This window comes from Polyodon spathula, chromosome 13, assembly GCF_017654505.1.
Source record: "Polyodon spathula isolate WHYD16114869_AA chromosome 13, ASM1765450v1, whole genome shotgun sequence".
Taxonomy (NCBI): Eukaryota; Metazoa; Chordata; class Actinopteri; order Acipenseriformes; family Polyodontidae; genus Polyodon; species Polyodon spathula.
Genome location: NC_054546.1, coordinates 22,004,402 through 22,024,267, shown reverse-complemented (window position 1 = coordinate 22,024,267; position 19,866 = coordinate 22,004,402). Strand labels below are relative to the sequence as shown.

The 19,866-nt window shown below is 39.2% G+C and overlaps 1 protein-coding gene across 4 annotated transcripts in view; it reads left to right on the top strand.

The window, feature by feature from the left end:
• Positions 1-19,416, top strand: part of LOC121325603 (arginyl-tRNA--protein transferase 1) — a 189,102-nt gene extending 169,686 nt beyond the window's left edge. For all 4 annotated transcript variants that reach the window (XM_041268409.1, XM_041268407.1, XM_041268408.1 and 1 more), the window contains one exon: positions 19,249-19,416. In XM_041268409.1, the coding sequence (XP_041124343.1) occupies positions 19,249-19,401 (153 nt within the window). In that variant the 3' untranslated portion in view covers positions 19,402-19,416. The remainder of the gene's footprint in view (positions 1-19,248) is intronic.
• Positions 19,417-19,866: the final 450 nt, after the last annotated feature.

Sequence of the window (19,866 nt, the reverse complement as noted above, 5' to 3'; positions counted from 1 at the left end):
ATACCCTGAATCTTAATTACTCATTGTTTCTCTAATTCATACATCATTTTTTTTCAAAAGACATGGAATTGGTTAATATAAACCCTATGGGATATTTAAGATTCAAGAAGGCTATCATGGTAACACTATGGAATTTCCATAATTATCATTGGGGTCACAAACTTTTTCTTGGCACTCTATATTGAACTGCAGTCCAGAGTTAAAAAATAACTCCTTTCCAAGTATCTTGCCTTTTCTTATCGTCACTTTGTTGTCCTGCTTAACATTTAGTATGTCTTTATATTAATCATAACGTTAAATTACCTTTCTAATTTCGATGTTACCCAGTATATATTATTTCCCTAGATACATTATTTTATTTCAGTTCACACATTCAAAGTTTGCCGGTGCCATGCTCCTGGAATCTGTTTCATGACTGGCTAGCAACAGCTGCAGAAGCTGCTGTGTACAGTCATTACAGCAGAACTCATGTATGGATCTGTTAACATTAGCTAAAAACAAGGCAATAAAATTGGCAACATTTTCAAACAAAATATTACTGTAGAATGTTGCTATTACAGACATTAATATGCAAATAACAATGGGTTTAAGACTAACATAATACTTAAGCATCAGCATTAAAAAAATAAAAGAAAGACGCGTTTGCTTCTAGTAGCTAATGTACAGGGGTTTTTTTTGTGTACTTGAATATATTGGGCCATATAAAATACTAACTCAGTGGCCCAAAGGGCCAGTGGTTAAAAATGTATACGTAGAGCCCTGTATATATCTTAACATTAAAAGCAAAATGTATTTCCAAACAACATTACATTTACAATAACATGCATACAGTTTATGCCGCTATTTAAGTTACAATACTGGAAAACAACATTCACAGATCTGTATTTCAAGCAGTGAAAACTGCATTAATGAGAGGAAATAAGTAGGTACTGATTGTAACATGATCTTTTAAAAACGTGGTTTTATTCCTTGTTAAGGTAAAATAATATGTGACCCAGGACAGCGAAATCAGTCACTTGGTCAAAAAATTCAAAAACTGTTTTATTGTGGCAATGGATTGGACATATAATAAGCTTTAAAATAATACCAAACGTATTGATATATCTCAAATGGGGCCCGAGATATGACATTTTGAAATCAGCAAAGTCAGAAGACGCCATTTTGAGAAAATTAAGTTGAAACATGGGACACCTATTTTCCAGCTATTTCCTTAGCAACCATTATGTTAGAATTCTGACACATACACCAAATGTTCACCAATAACTCCTCATACCTTTCTGCAAAATATGACAAAGAAATTGTATGATACAAATATTAAATTTTTCTTTTATTGAAACATAGAAAAATTTATATTTTTTTTACAATTGATAGCTATTTTTTTTTTAGACAAAAATGTAAATGCTTTTAAATTAAAAGTGCTGAACTATTTACATTTACTATTTACATTTCACTTGGTATTTGCATATTCTGAAATACATATCTTGGACTGCCTTACCTCAGTTAACATTAGCTAGTCCAGGATTAGTGCTAATCGATATGTGAAACCAGCCATTTAAGAGTTAAAAATCATTAAAAAGCTCTGATTAGGCAACTTAATTATTGGTTCAATTGGGGGGTTTAATTAAGTAATTATGAGCTCATTTGGAACAAGAAACGAGCAGACACAATCAACCTGGACCAGGATTGTTTCCAAATGTAATTAATAATTACTCGGTTCTAGTATTGATATCAATAACAATGTCAGCGACATGATTCTCCATCACCACAGCTACTTCAACAATGATGGCCACTTCGTCATCACAATCAGCACTGAAACGATCATCTTCGCTTATACATTATCAGGGTCATCTACATCACCACTCTCACTGTCAGACTCGGACAAGCACGCACCATCACAAAAATATCCCAAAACCAGCTGCATCCACTGTCTGTCAGTCGCAGCAGATTCCATGTTGCTGGATCGTAAAATGTTAAGAGAATTTGCAACACCCTGTTCTTTTGATAGACATAATTCACCTGTGATTTATTTATTTATTTGTTTGTTTTTTGCCGGGGTTTAATATCACAAGTTCTCTGCGTTCACAACTACAGCAATGCCGCTGTCCCAGAAGTCAAAGCGCGTGGAGGCATTCAGCCGGTGGATACTACAGGAAGCCAAATGACGTCACGCATAGCAACAGAGAGAAATGTTTACACTGCAACCACTTCTTAAAACTGTTTTCATTGGCTTAATAAGATGTTAGTCTATTAATGACCTACATAGCGGGAAAGAGGGAAACTACAGCTTTCAAAAGATACCCGGGTGATTTGTATGCGTGGAAGGACGATGTTGCTGTGATTCCGTGAATTGTATGGATTTTAGTCTATGTTTTAGCTCATTTTGACAATCTATAGGTCGCTGTTGTTACCAAACTGTCTATTTACAGCATAATGGAGACATTATACTGTATTCTACTGTACTCACAAAATAAACTTGATAAAACGATAGTTTGGACTGAAAAAAACTCAAAATCGATAATTCATGACTTCACTCAGTAATCTGTCTGCTGTGTAAAATCTACATGTGCAACTTCTGACAGATTTACTGTCCCGGGTCACACATGATGCGCAGTACAGTAGTTATCATGTCAAAGTGTCATGTAGGTCTGACACTTGCAAGGCCACATTCAGTGGTGTAAATGGTCTGAGTGTTTGTGTTGTGCCATGCACTGTGATCAAGTGGACAAGAATGGGAATTTTGCCTACAAACAATGTCCAAAAATGAAACATTTACAATGGAAGTTGTTTCACCTTAAACAAAACTACCATAGGGGGTATATTTGCAGGATTAAACATGTCTATAGCCATATTCTTTCATTTGCCAACTTGACTAAGTTTCTTAAATTTTTATCTGATAATTCTGATTCAGTGTTTTGAAGTTCCCTTTCAAGTACGAAATATAACCATTACCGTATGGGTATTTACCTTCGAAAGACCCGAAGAGCCTCGTAGAGCCTGTGACGCAGTCATGGACTGCCCCCGAGGACACAAAAGCACTCTGGTCACAGACTTCAACCTTATTTTTCCTTTCAAAAACTGACCTGACAGATTAGCTGGTTCAGATAAGTATAAGGTGCCATTAGGGACATAATTCAAACATACACTGCTCACTGAAATCACATGCTGTACACACTGAAACCTCATACACTACATACTGAAAACTCATAGTCGCATACGCTACACAGTGAAATCCCATTTATTACACTATGAAATTGCATACGCTACACAGTGAAATCCCATATATTACACTTTGAAATTGCATACTCTACACAGTGAAATCCCATGTATTACACTATGAAATTGCATACGCTACACAGTGAAATCTCATGTGCTACACAGTCTGCTGCCACAGGCCCAGTCCCCCTTTTCAAGGAATCATCTGGAGTATTGGCTTCAGTGCACCGTGAACATCTGGGTGCTTACTACCATTCTGACCTGCTGTTCTCTGCATTTCAAATATGGCCTCCCTCCCTTTCGGAGTATGATTGTAACATCACTTATGGACCCACAGGACACCGCAGTGGTGTCTCAGATGGTAGCAGCTCTGCTGCAGAAACAGGCTATTCGCATGATAGACTCCCTCCAGTTGGAGGAAAGGTTCTACTCCAGGTACTTCCTAGTGCCCAAGCAGGATGGTGGCCTCAGACCATTAATCTACTTCAGACAGGTCAACCTGTATCTGAGCATCAGAGTGCTCAATTATCTGTGCCCAGTCTCCATGTGACAAGGATGATGTCACTGGCAAGAATGTTTCGACCAGGAAGAGAGTCAGAGGAAGAGAATGCAGGTTTTAAGTTCTGGTGCACACGAATAATAATAATAATAATAATAATAATAATAATAATAATAATAATAATAATAATAATAATAATAATAAACAAAACAGTAAACATTAAACAAAACAAAAACACATTAGCAAAATAAGACACAAAGGTCAAAACAAAATATCTGTACAAAACACTCACAGATGTAACAAACAGACAGGATGAGACAACACGGAACACAGAAAATCCTCCACCTCACACCAACATCAACATTGAACACACTAACCATTTCACCACCTGAGATCACCTTATTTATCCTTAATTAATCATTTCAACATTTATTTAATTGATGGCTCCAGCCACACTCCCATGTGTTCTCCCACAGTCTTCTCTCTGTGAAGAGCCAGCTCACATGGCTTCTCAGACAGCCTCCCATCTAGGAATGAGCTTGGACTCCAGCCCTCTCGTTCTTCTCTCTGTGAAGAGCCAGCTCACATGGCTTCTCAGACAGCCTCCTGTCTAGGAGTGAGCTTGGATTCCAGCCCTCTCATTCTTCTCTCTTCTCAATTTGAAGTAGTGTCTTCAGTTAACTTTATCTATACTATGGATGATTTTAAAGACTTCAAGTCTCTCTTTCCCTTTTTTTTCTAGGCTGAAGAGATGTAATTATTTTAAACTGTTTGCATCATTAAGTCCTTGGATCAGCCTAGATGCCCTTCTCTGTATTTATCCAGTGCAATGATTTATTTTTGTAGTGAGGTGACAAAAACTATTATAGCATTAAAGGTAAAGCAACTCTCATAATACATTTGACATTTTGCCAGTCACATAAATCCTTGTCCTTTGACCTTACGAGTTATTGGAGCCCACCTTAGGAGTAGGAAAGCATGTGTGTGTGCTAATACTGTATATGTAACACAGAATGTGAACTGAGAGAGAAAACCTAACCTACAGCGTTGTGTAGGGATAAATGAAAAAAAAAATCTAACCACAATCTGGCTAGGTTCATGATGAAAAGATTAACAATTAATATTATGTATGTTTAAGTATTTCAATCAAAAATGTGTATTTGTTATAAGACAAAAAGAAACCTAACAATCCAGATTATTATTACATTTATTCATATTCTCAAAGGAAGAAGAATAAAGGTTAGGCTTCATAGTTAAAAACATGTATAAATAAGAAACAATATAAAACATGTACAATGTTCAGCATCTAGTTGAGTAGACGCACATTACGTATTGTGACAATTTCAATAGCATGGCTTCAGTTCAGTTACTTGTAAACACACGTTATAAGTTTGATAGTTATTCTGTTGGTGCAATGTTTAAAGCAAAGTCTTCTTAACACGGTCGTCCTCTCTGTTGAAGTTAGTTGTGCAGAAGCATAGTGCAGTATCTCCATGTAGCCTGTAGGCAAAAGCTTTCATCGTTCCGAAGGGAGCCCATCTTCTCTGGGACAGCTGTGAGGATTAAATCATTGCGTCTTTTTGAAGAACTTCAGAGTTTGATGAGTTGAGAGCAACGAGATGTTCTGAAGAAAGTGTGAATCCAGCGAGCAAGAACGAATCCAGAGAACGTGAAAAATCCTTATTTTGAGTTTAAATAACACAATATATAGGCATACCCTTGTACTGTAAACAAGTCCTTGTTGGTCCTTCCATTGGTTCACAGTATTTGATAGACATTTGCTTGTCACACAAAAAGGGTGTGTTAGAAATGCAATGTATCCACCTATTTCGTTATCAAAGGATTTTACATTTATCAATTAAACCTCATATTCAATATAACTTTAGTTACATTCATTAAAGAAGCATATACAGATCTGAAAAAAATTAAGAGACCACTGCAAAATTATCAGTTTCTCTGGTTTTACTATTTATAGGTATGTGTTTGGGTAAAATGAACATTTTTGTTTTATTCTATAAACTACTGACAACATATCTCCCAAATTCCAAATAAAAATATTGTCATTTAGAGCATTTATTTGTAGAAAATGACAACTGGTCAAAATAACAAAAAAGAAGCAGTGTTGTCAGACCTCGAATAATGCAAAGAAAATAAGTCCAGATTCATTTTTAAACAACACAATACTAATGTTTTAACTTAGGAAGAGTTCAGAAATCAATATTTGGTGGAATAACCCTGATTTGAAAATCACAGCTTTCATGCGACTTGGCATGCTCTCCACCAGTCTTTCACATTGATGTTGAGTGACTTTATGCCACTCCTGGCACAAAAATTCAAGCAACTCGGCTTTGTTTGATGGCTTGTGACCATCCATCTTCCTCTTGATCACATTCCAGAGGTTTTCAGTGGGGTTCAGTTCTGGAGATTGGGCTGGCCATGACAGGGTCTTGATCTGGTGGTCCTCCATCCACACCTTGATTGACCTGGCTGTGTGGCATGGAGCATTGTCCTGCTGGAAAAACCAATCCTCAGAGTTGGGGAACACTGTCAGAGCAGAAGGAAGCAAGTTTTCTTCCAGGACAACCTTGTACTTGGCTTGATTCATGCGTCCTTCACAAAGACAAATCTGCCCGATTCCAGCCTTGCTGAAGCACCCCCAGATCATCACCGATCCTCCACCACATTTCACAGTGGGTGCGAGACACTGTGGCTTGTAGGCCTCTCCAGGTCTCTGTCTAACCATTAGATGACCAGGTGTTGGGCAAAGCTGAAAATTGGACTCATCTGGGGGTGCTTCAGCAAGGCTGGAATTGGGCAGATTTGTCTTTGTGAAGGACGCATGAATCAAACCAAGTACAAGGTTGTCCTGGAAGAAAACTTGCTTCCTTCTGCTCTGACAATGTTCCCCAACTCTGAGGATTGGTTTTTCCAGCAGGACAATGCTCCATGCCACACAGCCAGCTCAATCAAGGTGTGGATGGAGGACCCCCAGATCAAGACCCTGTCATGGCCAGCCCAATCTCCAGACCTGAACCCCATTGAAAACCTCTGGAATGTGATCAAGAGGAAGATGGATGGTCACAAGCCATCAAACAAAGCCGAGTTGCTTGAATTTTTGCACCAGGAGTGGCATAAAGTCACCCAACATCAATGTGAAAGACTGGTGGAGAGAATGCCAAGACGCATGAAAGCTGTGCTTGAAAATCAGGGTTATTCCGCCAAATATTGATTTCTGAACTCTTCCTAAGTTAAAACATTAGTATTGTGTTGTTTAAAAATGAATCTGGACTTATTTTCTTTGCATTATTCGAGGTCTGACAACACTGCTTTTTTTTGTTATTTTGACCAGTTGTCATTTTCTGCAAATAAATGCTCTAAATGACAATATTTTTATTTTGAATTTGGGAGAAATGTTGTCAGTAGTTTATAGAATAAAACAAAAATGTTCATTTTACCCAAACACACACCTGTAAATTAGTAAAACCAGAGAAACTGATAATTTTGCAGTAGTCTCTTAATTTTTTCCAGATCTGTACATTTCAGTTTCATTCTCTATACAAAATTATGATTACAAGCATATAAAACACATCATAATACAATCAAAGGATAATATATATTTAAAAAAAAAAGTTATTAGTTAATAATATTCGTTTAAAACACAATAAACCCTTCAGGTTTATTGGGAAACTAATTTAAAATAACTATTAAACTTGTGTCTACAAGTTATGTAAATAAAAATGATTCTTAAAGCATTTTAACTAACTTTTAACACAATAATGGTACAACTGCACTGTAGCTTGGCAAGTTTTATAACACTTTAGGAGACTAGACATTTTGGAAGGCAAGCTTCAGAGTTAATACAGTTTGTGGCCTGTTCCTTGGTCTAATCAACAAGCTTTGAAGTAGACCTGGTTAAGAATGTTCTGGAATCGGATTTAACAACCCAATCATCGCATCATGTCACACAGACAAGAGTCTGAATTAAATATCTGGGAAATACTTATATTAAAATGAATTTAACCATGAATTTCGTTGACAATTACGAGTGAAATGGTCCATGGTATATACAAAACAAAATGTAGTCTAAAAACATCTATTCCAAACCGGAGAGGATGTTCCCTTATGTTTGCTGTTCAATGATTAAAAGGGGGTTACATAAAGCATAAAAGAAACTTTAAAAGATACAATTGGCTTTAATGTAGAGATGGGCTTGTGAGCTGAAATTTGGTTTCAGTCAATAAAGGGCTTTCAGAGTTCAATCAAACTTGATGTCTGAACAGGAAAGGACTGTTATTTCATTCATGATAATAAACACAGAGCAGAGGATCGGGGATCTATATTACTAATGGGGGTGATTTATAACCTGTTTACACTCTTTGCTGGTAGGATGGCTATGATAATGCTATTATTAAGACAGCTTCTTGTCCTGGTGTAAACCCAGCCGTCCTAAATGTAATCTGAAGGAGAGCAGGCTCTAAGCCGCTTCTGAGGTGCTGCTTGCTTTTTATAAAAGCCAGGCTGATATAACAATACAAAGGCCACCATCAGCAGACCTAAAGGTATGAACCCTCTGCTCAGTTACCTTTCTAATGGGACTAGCATGCTGTCAAACACCATACGCTGTGTAAACCTGGATGCAGTGTGATGAAACCCATTGGAACATGTGATTTAGATAAAACACAGTAAGCTGGAAGAGCTCGGATACTATACATGACAATAACAATGGTTAAAAAGTGTTTCTTTCAGTAGTAAGGCCATCCCCCTGCCCCTACAAGGCCACATTTTGCTGGCTTTAATAGAGAGATTTCACTAAATAGGAACCTATTTCAGAGATATTGTATCTCATTTTTGTTATTTTTAAGTGTGTGCGCAAGTTGGAATTGAAGGGTTAATGTAGGCATATTCCTACATTTCTATTGGAGACTCTGCGAGATTTAAAATAAGATTACAATCAGGATGGAGGCTTGTTAGCGGGATTTAAAGCTGTATTACAGTTAAGATACAGAGGATTTAAAACAGAATTGTAGCGAAATGTACAAAAATGCCTACACACAAAAACCCCAGAAGAATGTACCCGTGACCATAGGGATTTCGTTGTGGAAGACAGCAAAGGAAAGAAGGTACAACTTAAGTGTGCAAGTACTGTCGAGTTACTATACATATTTTGACAGAAAAAAAACACTCAAGCATTTTGGAAAGTAACCGAAAACACTAATTTCATACAGCATATCAAAAATGAAAGCCCAGAAAAAAAAAAAAAAAAAAAAAATTACATAAAACTCTAAAATAGCTAAAAATAAGCCTAGAAAAATACACTTAATAAAACCCAAAAAACAGAAGCCCTATTCATATAGCCCTATACATCGTCAGAATATTTTGAAAACTGGAAGGTACATGGGGGATAATGGGCAAAGAAAAGGCGTCTATGAGAGAGACCCTCTGCAACACACTGTATGGCCACCAGTGGGTTATTCATTAATGTCAGCATTTAAGTAGATCTGAAAACAATGCAAAACCACAGTCTTGCACAAATTATGAATCACCCTGTATAGCATATTTATTTCATATTATGAATGAATGCATATACAGTAACATGAAAAAGTATTTGCCCCCTGTCTGTTTTTCTGCATTTTTTTGACACTGAATGTTATCAGCTCTTCAACTAAAATCTAATATTAGATAAAAGGGACCCTGAGTGAACAAATAACACACATTTTTTATACTTATTAAATTTATTTATTAAAGAAAGTTATGCAACACCCAATGCCCCCATGTGAAAAAGTAATTGCCCCCTTAGACTCAATAACTAGTTACGCCACCTTTAGCAGCAATAACTGCAGCTAAACGCTTCCTGTAGTTATTGATTAGTCTCTCACAGTGCCGTGGAGGAATTTTGGCCTACTCCTTCATGCAGAACTGCTTCAACTCAGTGGGTTTTGTGGGTTTTTGAGCATAAACTGCTTGTTTCAAGTCCTGCCACAACATCTCAATGGGGCTTAGGTCTTGACTTTGACTAGGCCTTTCCAAAACTTTAAATTTCTTGTTCTTCAACCATTCTGATGTAAACTTGGTTGTGTGTTTCGGATCACTGTCTTGCTGCATGACCCAGCTGCCCTTCAGATGATGGACGGCTGGCCTGACATTCTCTTGTAGAATTCTCTGATACAGAGCAGAATTCATGGTTCCTTCAATGATGGCGTCCAGGTCCTGATGCAGCAAAGCATCCCCAAATCATGACACTACCACCACCATGCTTGACCACTGGAATGAGGTTCCTACTGTGGAATGCAGTGTTTGTTTTTGCCTGACATAACGGGGCCCTTGTTGGCCAAAAAGTTCCACTTTTGACTCATCTGTCCATAGAACATTGTTCCAGAACTGGATCATCCAGTTGCATTTTGGCAAACTTGAGACAAGCATTCATGTTAGTGAGCAGTGGTTTCCGCCTTACTACTCTGCCCAGTGTCTTTCTGAGGGTGGAGTCATGAACACTGGCCTTAGCCAAAACGAGAGAGGCCTGTAGATCCATGGATGTTTTTCTAGGGTTCTTTGTGACTACCTCGACAATTTAACGCCTTGCTCTTGGAGATATTTTGGCAGGATGGCCACTCCGGGGAAGATTCACTACTGTCCCAAACTTTCGTCATATGAACAATATTGCTCTGACTGGTGTGGTGGAGCCCCAGAGCCTTAGAAATGGCTTTGTAACCCTTTCCAGACTGATAGGCATCAACAACTTTTTTCCGGAGGTCTTCAGGAATTTCTTTTGATCGTGGCATGATGTGCCTCTAGAACCTGTGTGCTGACAACTCCGCTCTGATGGTAAGGGCCAAAGTTAGTTAGATTTATATTGGACAGGGCTGGCCCAAATCAGGCCTGATTGTTAATCGAAGTATTCAAACAGCTGACCTTAATTATCCCTTTAAATGGGTTGAGTTAACTAGGGGGGCAATAACTTTTTCACACCTGAAGATTGCATGTTTGCTTACATTGCACACCAAACAAATGAAAGAAGCACCAAACTTTGGTGTCATTTTTGACTAAATTCAATGCGAAAAATGTACAAAAATGCAGAAAATCAGACGGGGCAAATACTTTTTCATGGCACTGTATATAAAAAAGAAAAGAAAATGGAGAGCAGTGATAATGAAAGTAGTGCTTGTTACTCAGGACACACAGAAGAGACCTGTGTCTGCCATGTCCCCCCTGGTCCAGTGAAATGACCCGAGGCAAAGGCTGAGCTACCCTCCTGCCATTCTACTGGCTGAAGAAAGCAGGGAGAGAATGTGGTGACCACTAAGATCTTACAGACCGCAGACTGCTGATTGGCAATAGAACTATGAAACACACATGGCTAACCAAAAGTGTTGCAGGATAATTCCTTCCCTGGGGCAGCTCATTTAATGCTTCAGCTAATGGTAATCATTGAGAGGGGTTAGGGGGGTGGTGGCTAGATCACTGTCTCTGATCTTTAAAAAAAAAAAAAAAAAAAGAGAGAGAGAAGATCTGGCAACTTAGGTAGTTCATTTAATTTAAGACTTGACCCGTCTTTATTTCCTTGTCTGACTTGCACATCAATGAATTAGAAAAGGGCCAAAATACTGCAAGACGTTTATAGTTAATGTCAACATGGCCTAACAACAGTGAATTAACCAAATGAGTGCATTATCGAGTGGGGACATAACCAGGGAAATCTGTATTCAGTAAAAACAATGGTTGTGTTATTATGTATGATAAAGTGAAATACATGTACTGGGGGGTGGGACTGCAAGTCATTCCAGGGAACCACTAATCAACTGTGAACAAATTTAGGAAATTTTGTATGTCGGAATCTGAGATTATCAGGTGATGACTGTCCATGTGTGTGTCTCACTAGTTTCTTATTATTATTATAAAATGTCTATTTAGGAAGACCATATGAGTTTCAGGTCGCTCATTTACAATGATGTCCTAGTACAACAGTGGGTTTCAAAATAAAAATAATAAAAACACATAATGACAAGACAGTACACAAGGTGCACCTTAAATTTACACAGCACATACACATGGCCTATTTAGGTACTGGAGCAACAGGTTGTTTTTGTTTTTTAATTTCTACAGGAGATGTCAGATCTAAGTCCTGCGGCTAATAAGTTCCAGTCTGTAGCAACAGAAGAAACAAAAGATTTTCTTCCTGCAGCACTTTTTACAGATGGTATATTGATGTATTTTGTGCCTCAGACATTACGTAGGCTGTATTTCCAAGTAAACTCATGAAGCAAGCTGTTTAAATAAACTGGTAATCTGTTATGTGCCCCCTTTAAAAAGGAACACATTCCAATGATCATTCCTTCTGTTAGCAGTTGATAGCAAAATTAATCTAGAATACAAGCTGCAGTGAAGCCCTAGCGGAGTACACTGGACTACAAGCCTACAGATCCTATTATACATTGTGTCAATCTTTTTCAATGATTCCTTACTTGCAATCCTGTAGATCGTAGTCTACAGCAGGGAACAGAAGTTGCTCGGCTAATTTAAACCTTGCTGTAAAACTTAAACAGTGGCGCTGACCATACAATACTCCAAGCTTCCTTCCAATTTTACTACATACATCTTTAATATGTTTTTCAAATTTAAAATTTGTGTCATTAAAAACCCCCAAAAAATTATATAGTTAATATATATAGATATATAATATATATATATATATATATATATATATATATATATATATATATATATATATATATATATATAAAAGCAAAATATTATAACTAGATATTTAAAAATTTGATTAAAAATTTTATTTTATAATTTTGAGAGAGGTTACCACATCATAATGTAACAAACATTGTTGTCTTGAAACGTTGATCATAAAGCTAGTAAAAGTGAACCAAATAACATGATATTTGTATTTTTTTCATTTAATATCAGACTATTTTCATCAAACCATTTTTGAAGTTCAAGAAAATCGCTCTGTAGTTAGTTAAGCCATCGATATTATCTGAACTATATGTACGGAACTTTTCTTGCAAATATTAGGTATTTCATTTATAAAAATAGAAAATAAGAGGTCCAAGAATTGACCCTTGCGGGACACTTGGGAAATAGGCATGAAGCCGGATTTCGTTTTTTTCAAAGACAACAGCTTGAGAACGTTCAGATAAATATGATTTAAACCATGACAGTGTAGTACCTGTAACTCCAAGATTACTTAACTTGTTGAGAAGTATTGTATGGTCAACTAAAAGCTTTAAATCAAAAGCTTTAGAGAAATTTATAGAGCTGTTTATCCTGTTGTGATAAGTTGCTTAAAATATTCTTTAGGTTACTGTGAGCAGCATTATATGGAAATATATCATGGTACCTGACTGTCTGTTTTTCCGCCAGTCCTTCAGAAATCCTTACATGCCTACACCATGGATGTAAGTCATATGATGTTTTCTTGCAGCTAACAGCTCTGATTGTGTACAGATTGATTACAGGTGCCTATCTGGTTTGCAAAGTGACCCAGGGTGAGCTGCTTTCAAGGGGAGGAAGCTGCTGGGCCCACAGCCAAAGGGCAGTTCCACTAAGAAAGGGTTTCTTGTGATCTCTTTTGAAATGATTGATATTATCAGTGTGGATCCTTTCCTCACAGGGTCCCATTGGTCCCTCTTAGACCAATACTGTGTACAGTATATTCAGTGTCAATTTTCTTTCTCCTCTGAAATAGCTGTGTCTATTTGAATGTATGTATGGGACACCTCAAAAACTCAAAAAACAGTACAGTTATTCTACAAATGTCATAAAGGCTTCCATTGACAGCACTGTGACGGCAGCCTCCCTGATTTGGTTGATGTCAAACTGACTTTAATTAAAATCCATGACCTTAAAAAAGAAAGACCAAGGCACTTGACACATGATAACTCTAACTAGAGGACACGTCTAGTGTAAGTGGTGTGAAGAAAACAGTCTTCTTACTGGACTAAGATCATGGACTCCATGTCAGATTTTACCAATGCAGAAGATTTCCTTGTAAGAAGATCTCTTGCACCCAACACGCCTGGTAGTTATCGTCTTTTTTACAAGGTTGCTCATATTGTAATTAACTATGAATACTGACATGGTTAAGTTCTGCCTGTGAAAAAGAGCATACAGCAGATTTTCTATTAAATGTACAATTCATCATGAATATGGAGCACTGTGTTTTTAGGAAGAATGGAATTTATGGATGGCTCCATGATAAAGGTCTCCCAGTGGAAGAATCTGTTTCCAGTATGTAAAGTGGAAGGATCTGTTTATATCCCTGAAGCCCCAGCTCATACTGACCAGCTCTTCAGATAGATAATAGCACCAAGTCTAAAGCTTAGAGCTTAGATTATAGAGATTTCATCTCTGGAGGCTTTCATTTTAACAGCAGGTAGGATATTTTTAAAATGCAAAGTTATGAAGTGTTTCATTAACTCAAAACATTGCAGATAGCTGAAGCATTTTTAATTTGATTGAGTGTTTGAATTGGTGGTTGTAGGAATTGAAATAATAGTTGATGATCTGATCTGTTTTAGCTAAGGCCAAGGATGCAAAGCAGAGGTGTTTAAAGCTGGTTGGATAAGTGATCTGCCCCAGAGAAGCCTGTTCTACCCAATGGGTGGATCATCTGCCTTCATTCCTGTGAAGGTTTGATGTTTTTCTACAGGGCTAGAAGGGTGTCTGCCTAACATTAGAATCACAGCAGTGTGCTCCAGTAACTGTTTAGCAAGGGGGATTGGGGGAGCGGTTTATAAGGAAAGCCTTCAATGTAGGTCTGAGTGCCACTGCTCCATTGTTGCGTTTTGATTATTTTTTGATTATTTTTATATGACCTGGGACAATGCTCCTTACTGCCAGAACTTTTCATTTCTCTTGCACTTCAATGGTATACCTTTACCACTTGTTACTCTAAAAATCTGATTCTATCAGTTATTACTTCCTGTGATCTGACAAGTACAGTAAACTGGACAGTAAATTGGATCAAACCGAATGATAAATCAATAAAAGCAATACAACTGAATATTCAAGCATTGGAACCTGTAACTGCTTACAAATCTCATGAAAAGGTAAAGGTAGAAAAAGGAATTGGAAGCTATTTGTTTTTTGACCAGTGGAAAGAGCTTTTAAATTATATGTGTAAGGATATGCATGGCTGTGTGTATGTAAAACCTACATTACTAAAAATACTAAAAACTTAATTTCAACAACAAGCCTTTATAACTAGAAGTTGTTTTCAACATTGAAAAAGACGTAGTCGAAACGATTGTCATTGAAATCAATGTATTTTAATATTTCTAATTTCAGCACTATTGCAGGTGTAATATCTATGGTGAAACTTCCATGTCGATGTGGTGGATGCTTGTCATGCTGTTCCTCTTTGTCAGGATTCCAATTGCTTTCTTTTACATGCACAGCCTTGGTGGAAGGGTCCATGTCTCACATCTGACTTTGAGTTTGTTTCAATGTAAGACCCATTGTTAGGAAACTAACCTTTCTGTGAGTCAAGAGCTGGCGTACAGTTAAAAGCACACAAAATATTCATAGACTAACCAATAACAAAGCCATTAATACAAAAGTAAACCAGCACACAAGCAGTATGAACAAGTCAGCCAGCACAAAAGCAGTATGAGCAAGTAAACCAGCACACAAGCAGTATGAAACAAGCCTTTCTTCCCAAGTGCGGGTGCTTTCAAGGAGTGGTTTGCAGGTCGGGCATTAGATATTGGTGAACAGTAATTAGATGTGCTGTGTTTTCTTAAAGTTTGTCAGTTCTTTATGCCAAAAAGAAGCTTATTCAAAACACTCTTCTATTGTTTTAACACTAAACTTAATGAGCCATGTTCATAGCAGCCAGCTCAGCTCGTTTCCTTTGGCTGGGCTTCTCTGTGAGTGTAGATAAATAGAGGAGCCAGGGTTCAGCATTGTGTTGGGCATGTTTTGTTTTTGTATGCAGATCAGTCAACCACTGAATCGAGGTGCCTCTGTCCTGATAGTGCCTATCTAATCTGAATCAGTCTTAAGTATCTTGGCAAACTGTCTTGTTTATGATACGTTTGTTTTATTCTCTTTTCTTTTCCCTCTTTTTCATGTAATGAGCCCCAACACATACATCTCTTGTTTGTGTTCCAGCAGGGCCGACTGAGCTGCTTATTAAAACGCAGACCTCCAAAATGCCTTTCGCTCTTGTAAAGGTGGCTTAAATGAGTCTTTGTTTTTTACAGATTGTATTTATTTCACTTCCAGCAATCCTTGCCCAGTCAGTATTATATCACATTAAAACATTTTATTCATTTGAGATCATCTTCAGACTTTAAAATGATGGCTGCCATTGACATTTTTATTTTTTTTTTTTTTTTTTTTTTAATTTTCTAAATCCTAAAATTCTAGGTGATGCAAAACTTTTAGCCATAGCTGTACCATATCTGCGCAATGGGCTTACAAACCCTAGTGGGGTGGCTAAAGCTTCCCAAGCCTTCTGGCAGAAGCTCCCATGCTTATGAGACAACAGAACAAAGCGAGAATTAGCGATAACATTCTTCACTGCACTTGGACTTATAAGCTGCACATGTACAGTTGAAATATCTGTAACTCTGAAAATATACTACAGCACAGTAATGCAATAGTCGTGTTGGCTTGAATATCTTATAAAACTGTACAGTACATGGAAACAAGCTACATTTAACTTAACATTGAACATGTAACTGTTGCAAAATCACAGATATAAATGACCAGGAAAACATCAGTTAATGTACTACTTGTTTTAATTTTTAATTTTTTTTTTTTTTTCATGCAGCTTGCTCAGTCATTCAGCCTCCTTTGGCTTAAAAATAAAAAGTTCCTAGTAAAATTGCTTGTACTTGCTTTGAAATCTGCCTCACCTTTGTCTGGGTACATTTGTTGGTACAGTAATTTTGCCTCCTCCATGACCAGCACCCTGCTTATGTAGGAGTGCCTATCTGGTTGCATTGCACAAATGTTTGAGTGATTGCAATGTGAAAGTGGGGTGTTCTGTTGACTGGTTAGTTTGTAAGCTTAGTGTTCGTAACTCTTTGAGATTTGCTGTACTAGGATTTGAAGTGGGTCTGCTGGAGCAAATGGAAATGCAGCAGTGATCTCTACCTGGTCCCTCACATCCCTGGAGCAGGTGGAAACGAGGCACTGATCCTGACCTGGTCCCTCACAGCTCTGGAGTAGATGGAAACAGCAGTGATCTCTATTTGGTCCCCTCACAGCTCTGGAGCAGATGGAAATGTGCAGTGAGCTCTACCTGGTCCTTCACAGCCCTGGAGCAGATGGAAACTTGCAGTGATCTCTACCTGGCCCCTCACTGTTCTGGAACGGATGGAAACACATCAGTGATATCTACCTGGTCCCTCACAGCTCTGGAGCAGAAGGAAACGCGGCAGTGATCCCAACTTGGTCCCTCACAACTCTGGAGTAGATGGAAACGAGGCAGTGATATCTGCCTGGTCCCCTGGGGGAAGGAATCTGAACCTCAGCAGTGGAATTCAAAGACAGAAACAAGGCAATCCTTAGGCACAAGGATTGCACAGCACTTCACGTGCAAGTAAAAAGTAATAATATGTGAGCACGGGGAATTGCACTTTATTAATTCACGTGCAGTTGTACCGAGACTCCAATTGAATGATTGATTAACAATCAAGTCTTGGTACAGCTGCATAAAAACAGCATGGGGGGGTGCCCAGAGGAAGCAGCAACCTCCCCAGCAGCCAGAGCAGGTGCTCTGGTTTGAGATGACTGCGTCCAGGAAAATTCGGGACGAGGACCTGGACGCATTTGTGGAGACTTGGGAGAGCCAGGGGGGATGGTGCCTCCTGTGCAAGCGCTATGGGCATGGAGTGGCTGACTGCCCTCTCCCGGATACAGAAGGGGGGCAGTTTTCATGCCAGCAGCCGGAGCCAGAGCGCCTGGAGGCCCAGGAGAGGAAGGTGAGGAGGAGGCAGAGATGGGGAAAGGGGAAGAGGAAGGCACAATGTCCACCGCCCAAGTCTCCACCAGCAGGGGAAGAATGCCTGCTGGTGTTGCCTCCAGAGGGAGAGGAGCCATCTCCAGCACCAGAGGGAGAGGAGCCGTTGCTGCCATCTCCAGCGCCAGAGGGAGAGGTCCCACCGCTGTCTCCAGAGCCACACCGGTCCCCAGTAAGTGAGGGAGAGCCGCACCAGTCCCCTGCAAGTGAGGGAGAGCCACACCAGTCCCCTGTAACAAGGGTAGACTACACGCCGCTCTCACCTCCGTCACCAGGAGACTACACGCCGCTCCCACCTCCACCGCCAGGAGACTACATGCCTCCGCCACCTTCACTGGCAGGAGCAGGAGCTGCCACCTCCAATGGCAGGAGCAGAGCAGCAGGAGCTGCCTCTGCCACCTCCACCGCAGGAGCAGAGCAGCAGGAGCTGCCTCTGCCTCCTCCACCTCCACCGGCAGGAGCAGAGCAGCAGGAGCTGCCTCTGCCTCCACCGACAGGAGCAGAGCAGCACGAGCTGCCTCTGCCTCCACCACCTCCACCAGCAGGAGCTGAGCAGCAGGACCTGCCTCTGCCTCCGCCACCTTCATTGGCAGGAGCAGAGTACCAGCGATGGTAACGCACAGAGGACTAATACAGCAATCTGTACAAGAATGCAAAATAAAACACAATACAACAAACTATAAATCAAAGGTGCCGTGAAAACAGCAGGCCTTGCAGCAGTCCTGAGCTATCTCCCGCAGATCAACTCCAAAACGACACACAATAAACCCATTCCCACATACAAATTACACCAACACTAATTACATACTGTGCAGGGCAATCGCCTTGCCACAATCCCTTATAAAAGTTTCAGTAATAAAAACATAGTGTAATAAAGCATAGGTAATAGTGTAACGCCCGTATAGCGGAACGTGCATTAGGTAAGCCATTGTCTATTAAAGTTGATAAACATATTAAAAACCCATTCGTAAAAAGCATAGGTAAGCATTGTATAACGATGATAAAAACTGCAAATATTGTAATTAAACCAGGTTAAACTATGGTAAATGCATAGTATAACCACATGGTAAAACTGCAAATATACCATGCAAAAATAAACTTTTATAAGGCATGGTTTTTGCTAAAGAGTAAATCAGAAACATGCATTTAAAGATACATTGTAAGTATGTGGGTGGCTCTGGTGTTTTCCTCCAGTCCTGGGGCCCCCCGGCACTGTATTTCTACCCTGTCCAAATGACAGACAGGATCCAGGAGGTTGAAAATGGCTGTGTTTTGGTCGACCTGAGAGATGAACTTCAGCTTAAACATTTTAGTAACAGACAGTCCTTTCCCGTTTTGCCTTCCAGATCCTTACAGGCAAACAGTTCTTACATTTCTGAAAGTGGTGCACAGCCGCCTGCCAAGGTCGTTCCCAGTGTTTACAGTACAGTCATTCCTGCTTGGGTTGTGTTTAGATTGGTGATTAAAAGCATGCCTCAGCACAGAACAGGCTCTGGAGTCCTGGGGTCCAGGATGTTATTGTGTAACATATATGTCTGCTTTCCTTCGCTTTCTGTAGGGTCAGTACCGGCCCTCTGACCTGCTGTGTCCGGAGACGTATGTCTGGGTCCCCATCGAGCGCTGCCTGCCCAAACTCGACCTGACCAGATACAGCCGCTTCAATGAGGCTCCCGAAGCAGGTAGGCTTAATTGGCGAAGAGGGTGGTTTTAATGATCCGACTACATTCAACTGTATTGTTATTGTTGATAAGCATGTCTTAAAATCACCCCGGGGGAAGGGGACGACACGACACCAGAAGGATTTACAGAGTGCCGATAATAAGATGTGTCTCTGTTTAGATCATTCAAATACAGATCCTTAACTCTCTTACAATTTGCATTTAGCTCTGTTTCTCATAGTTTCCAAATGGTGTGTTTTAATTGTTTAACACACACATAAGTAGAGGTGGATCTCTTGTGTTTAACTTTTGACAGAATAAGTAATCTATTGAAAAAACAAGAGCAGTAAAGGGCCAGTGAAAAACACACTAAAACTGGCCTATTAATGGCCCAAGTCAGGTTTGTGAGCTGCTGAAGAAATGCTCAAGCTTGTCTTAACTAAACCAGTTGTTGTATTTGTTTAGACAAAGATAACCAGACCTCAACTCAGATACTGATTTAATCAACATATACCCAG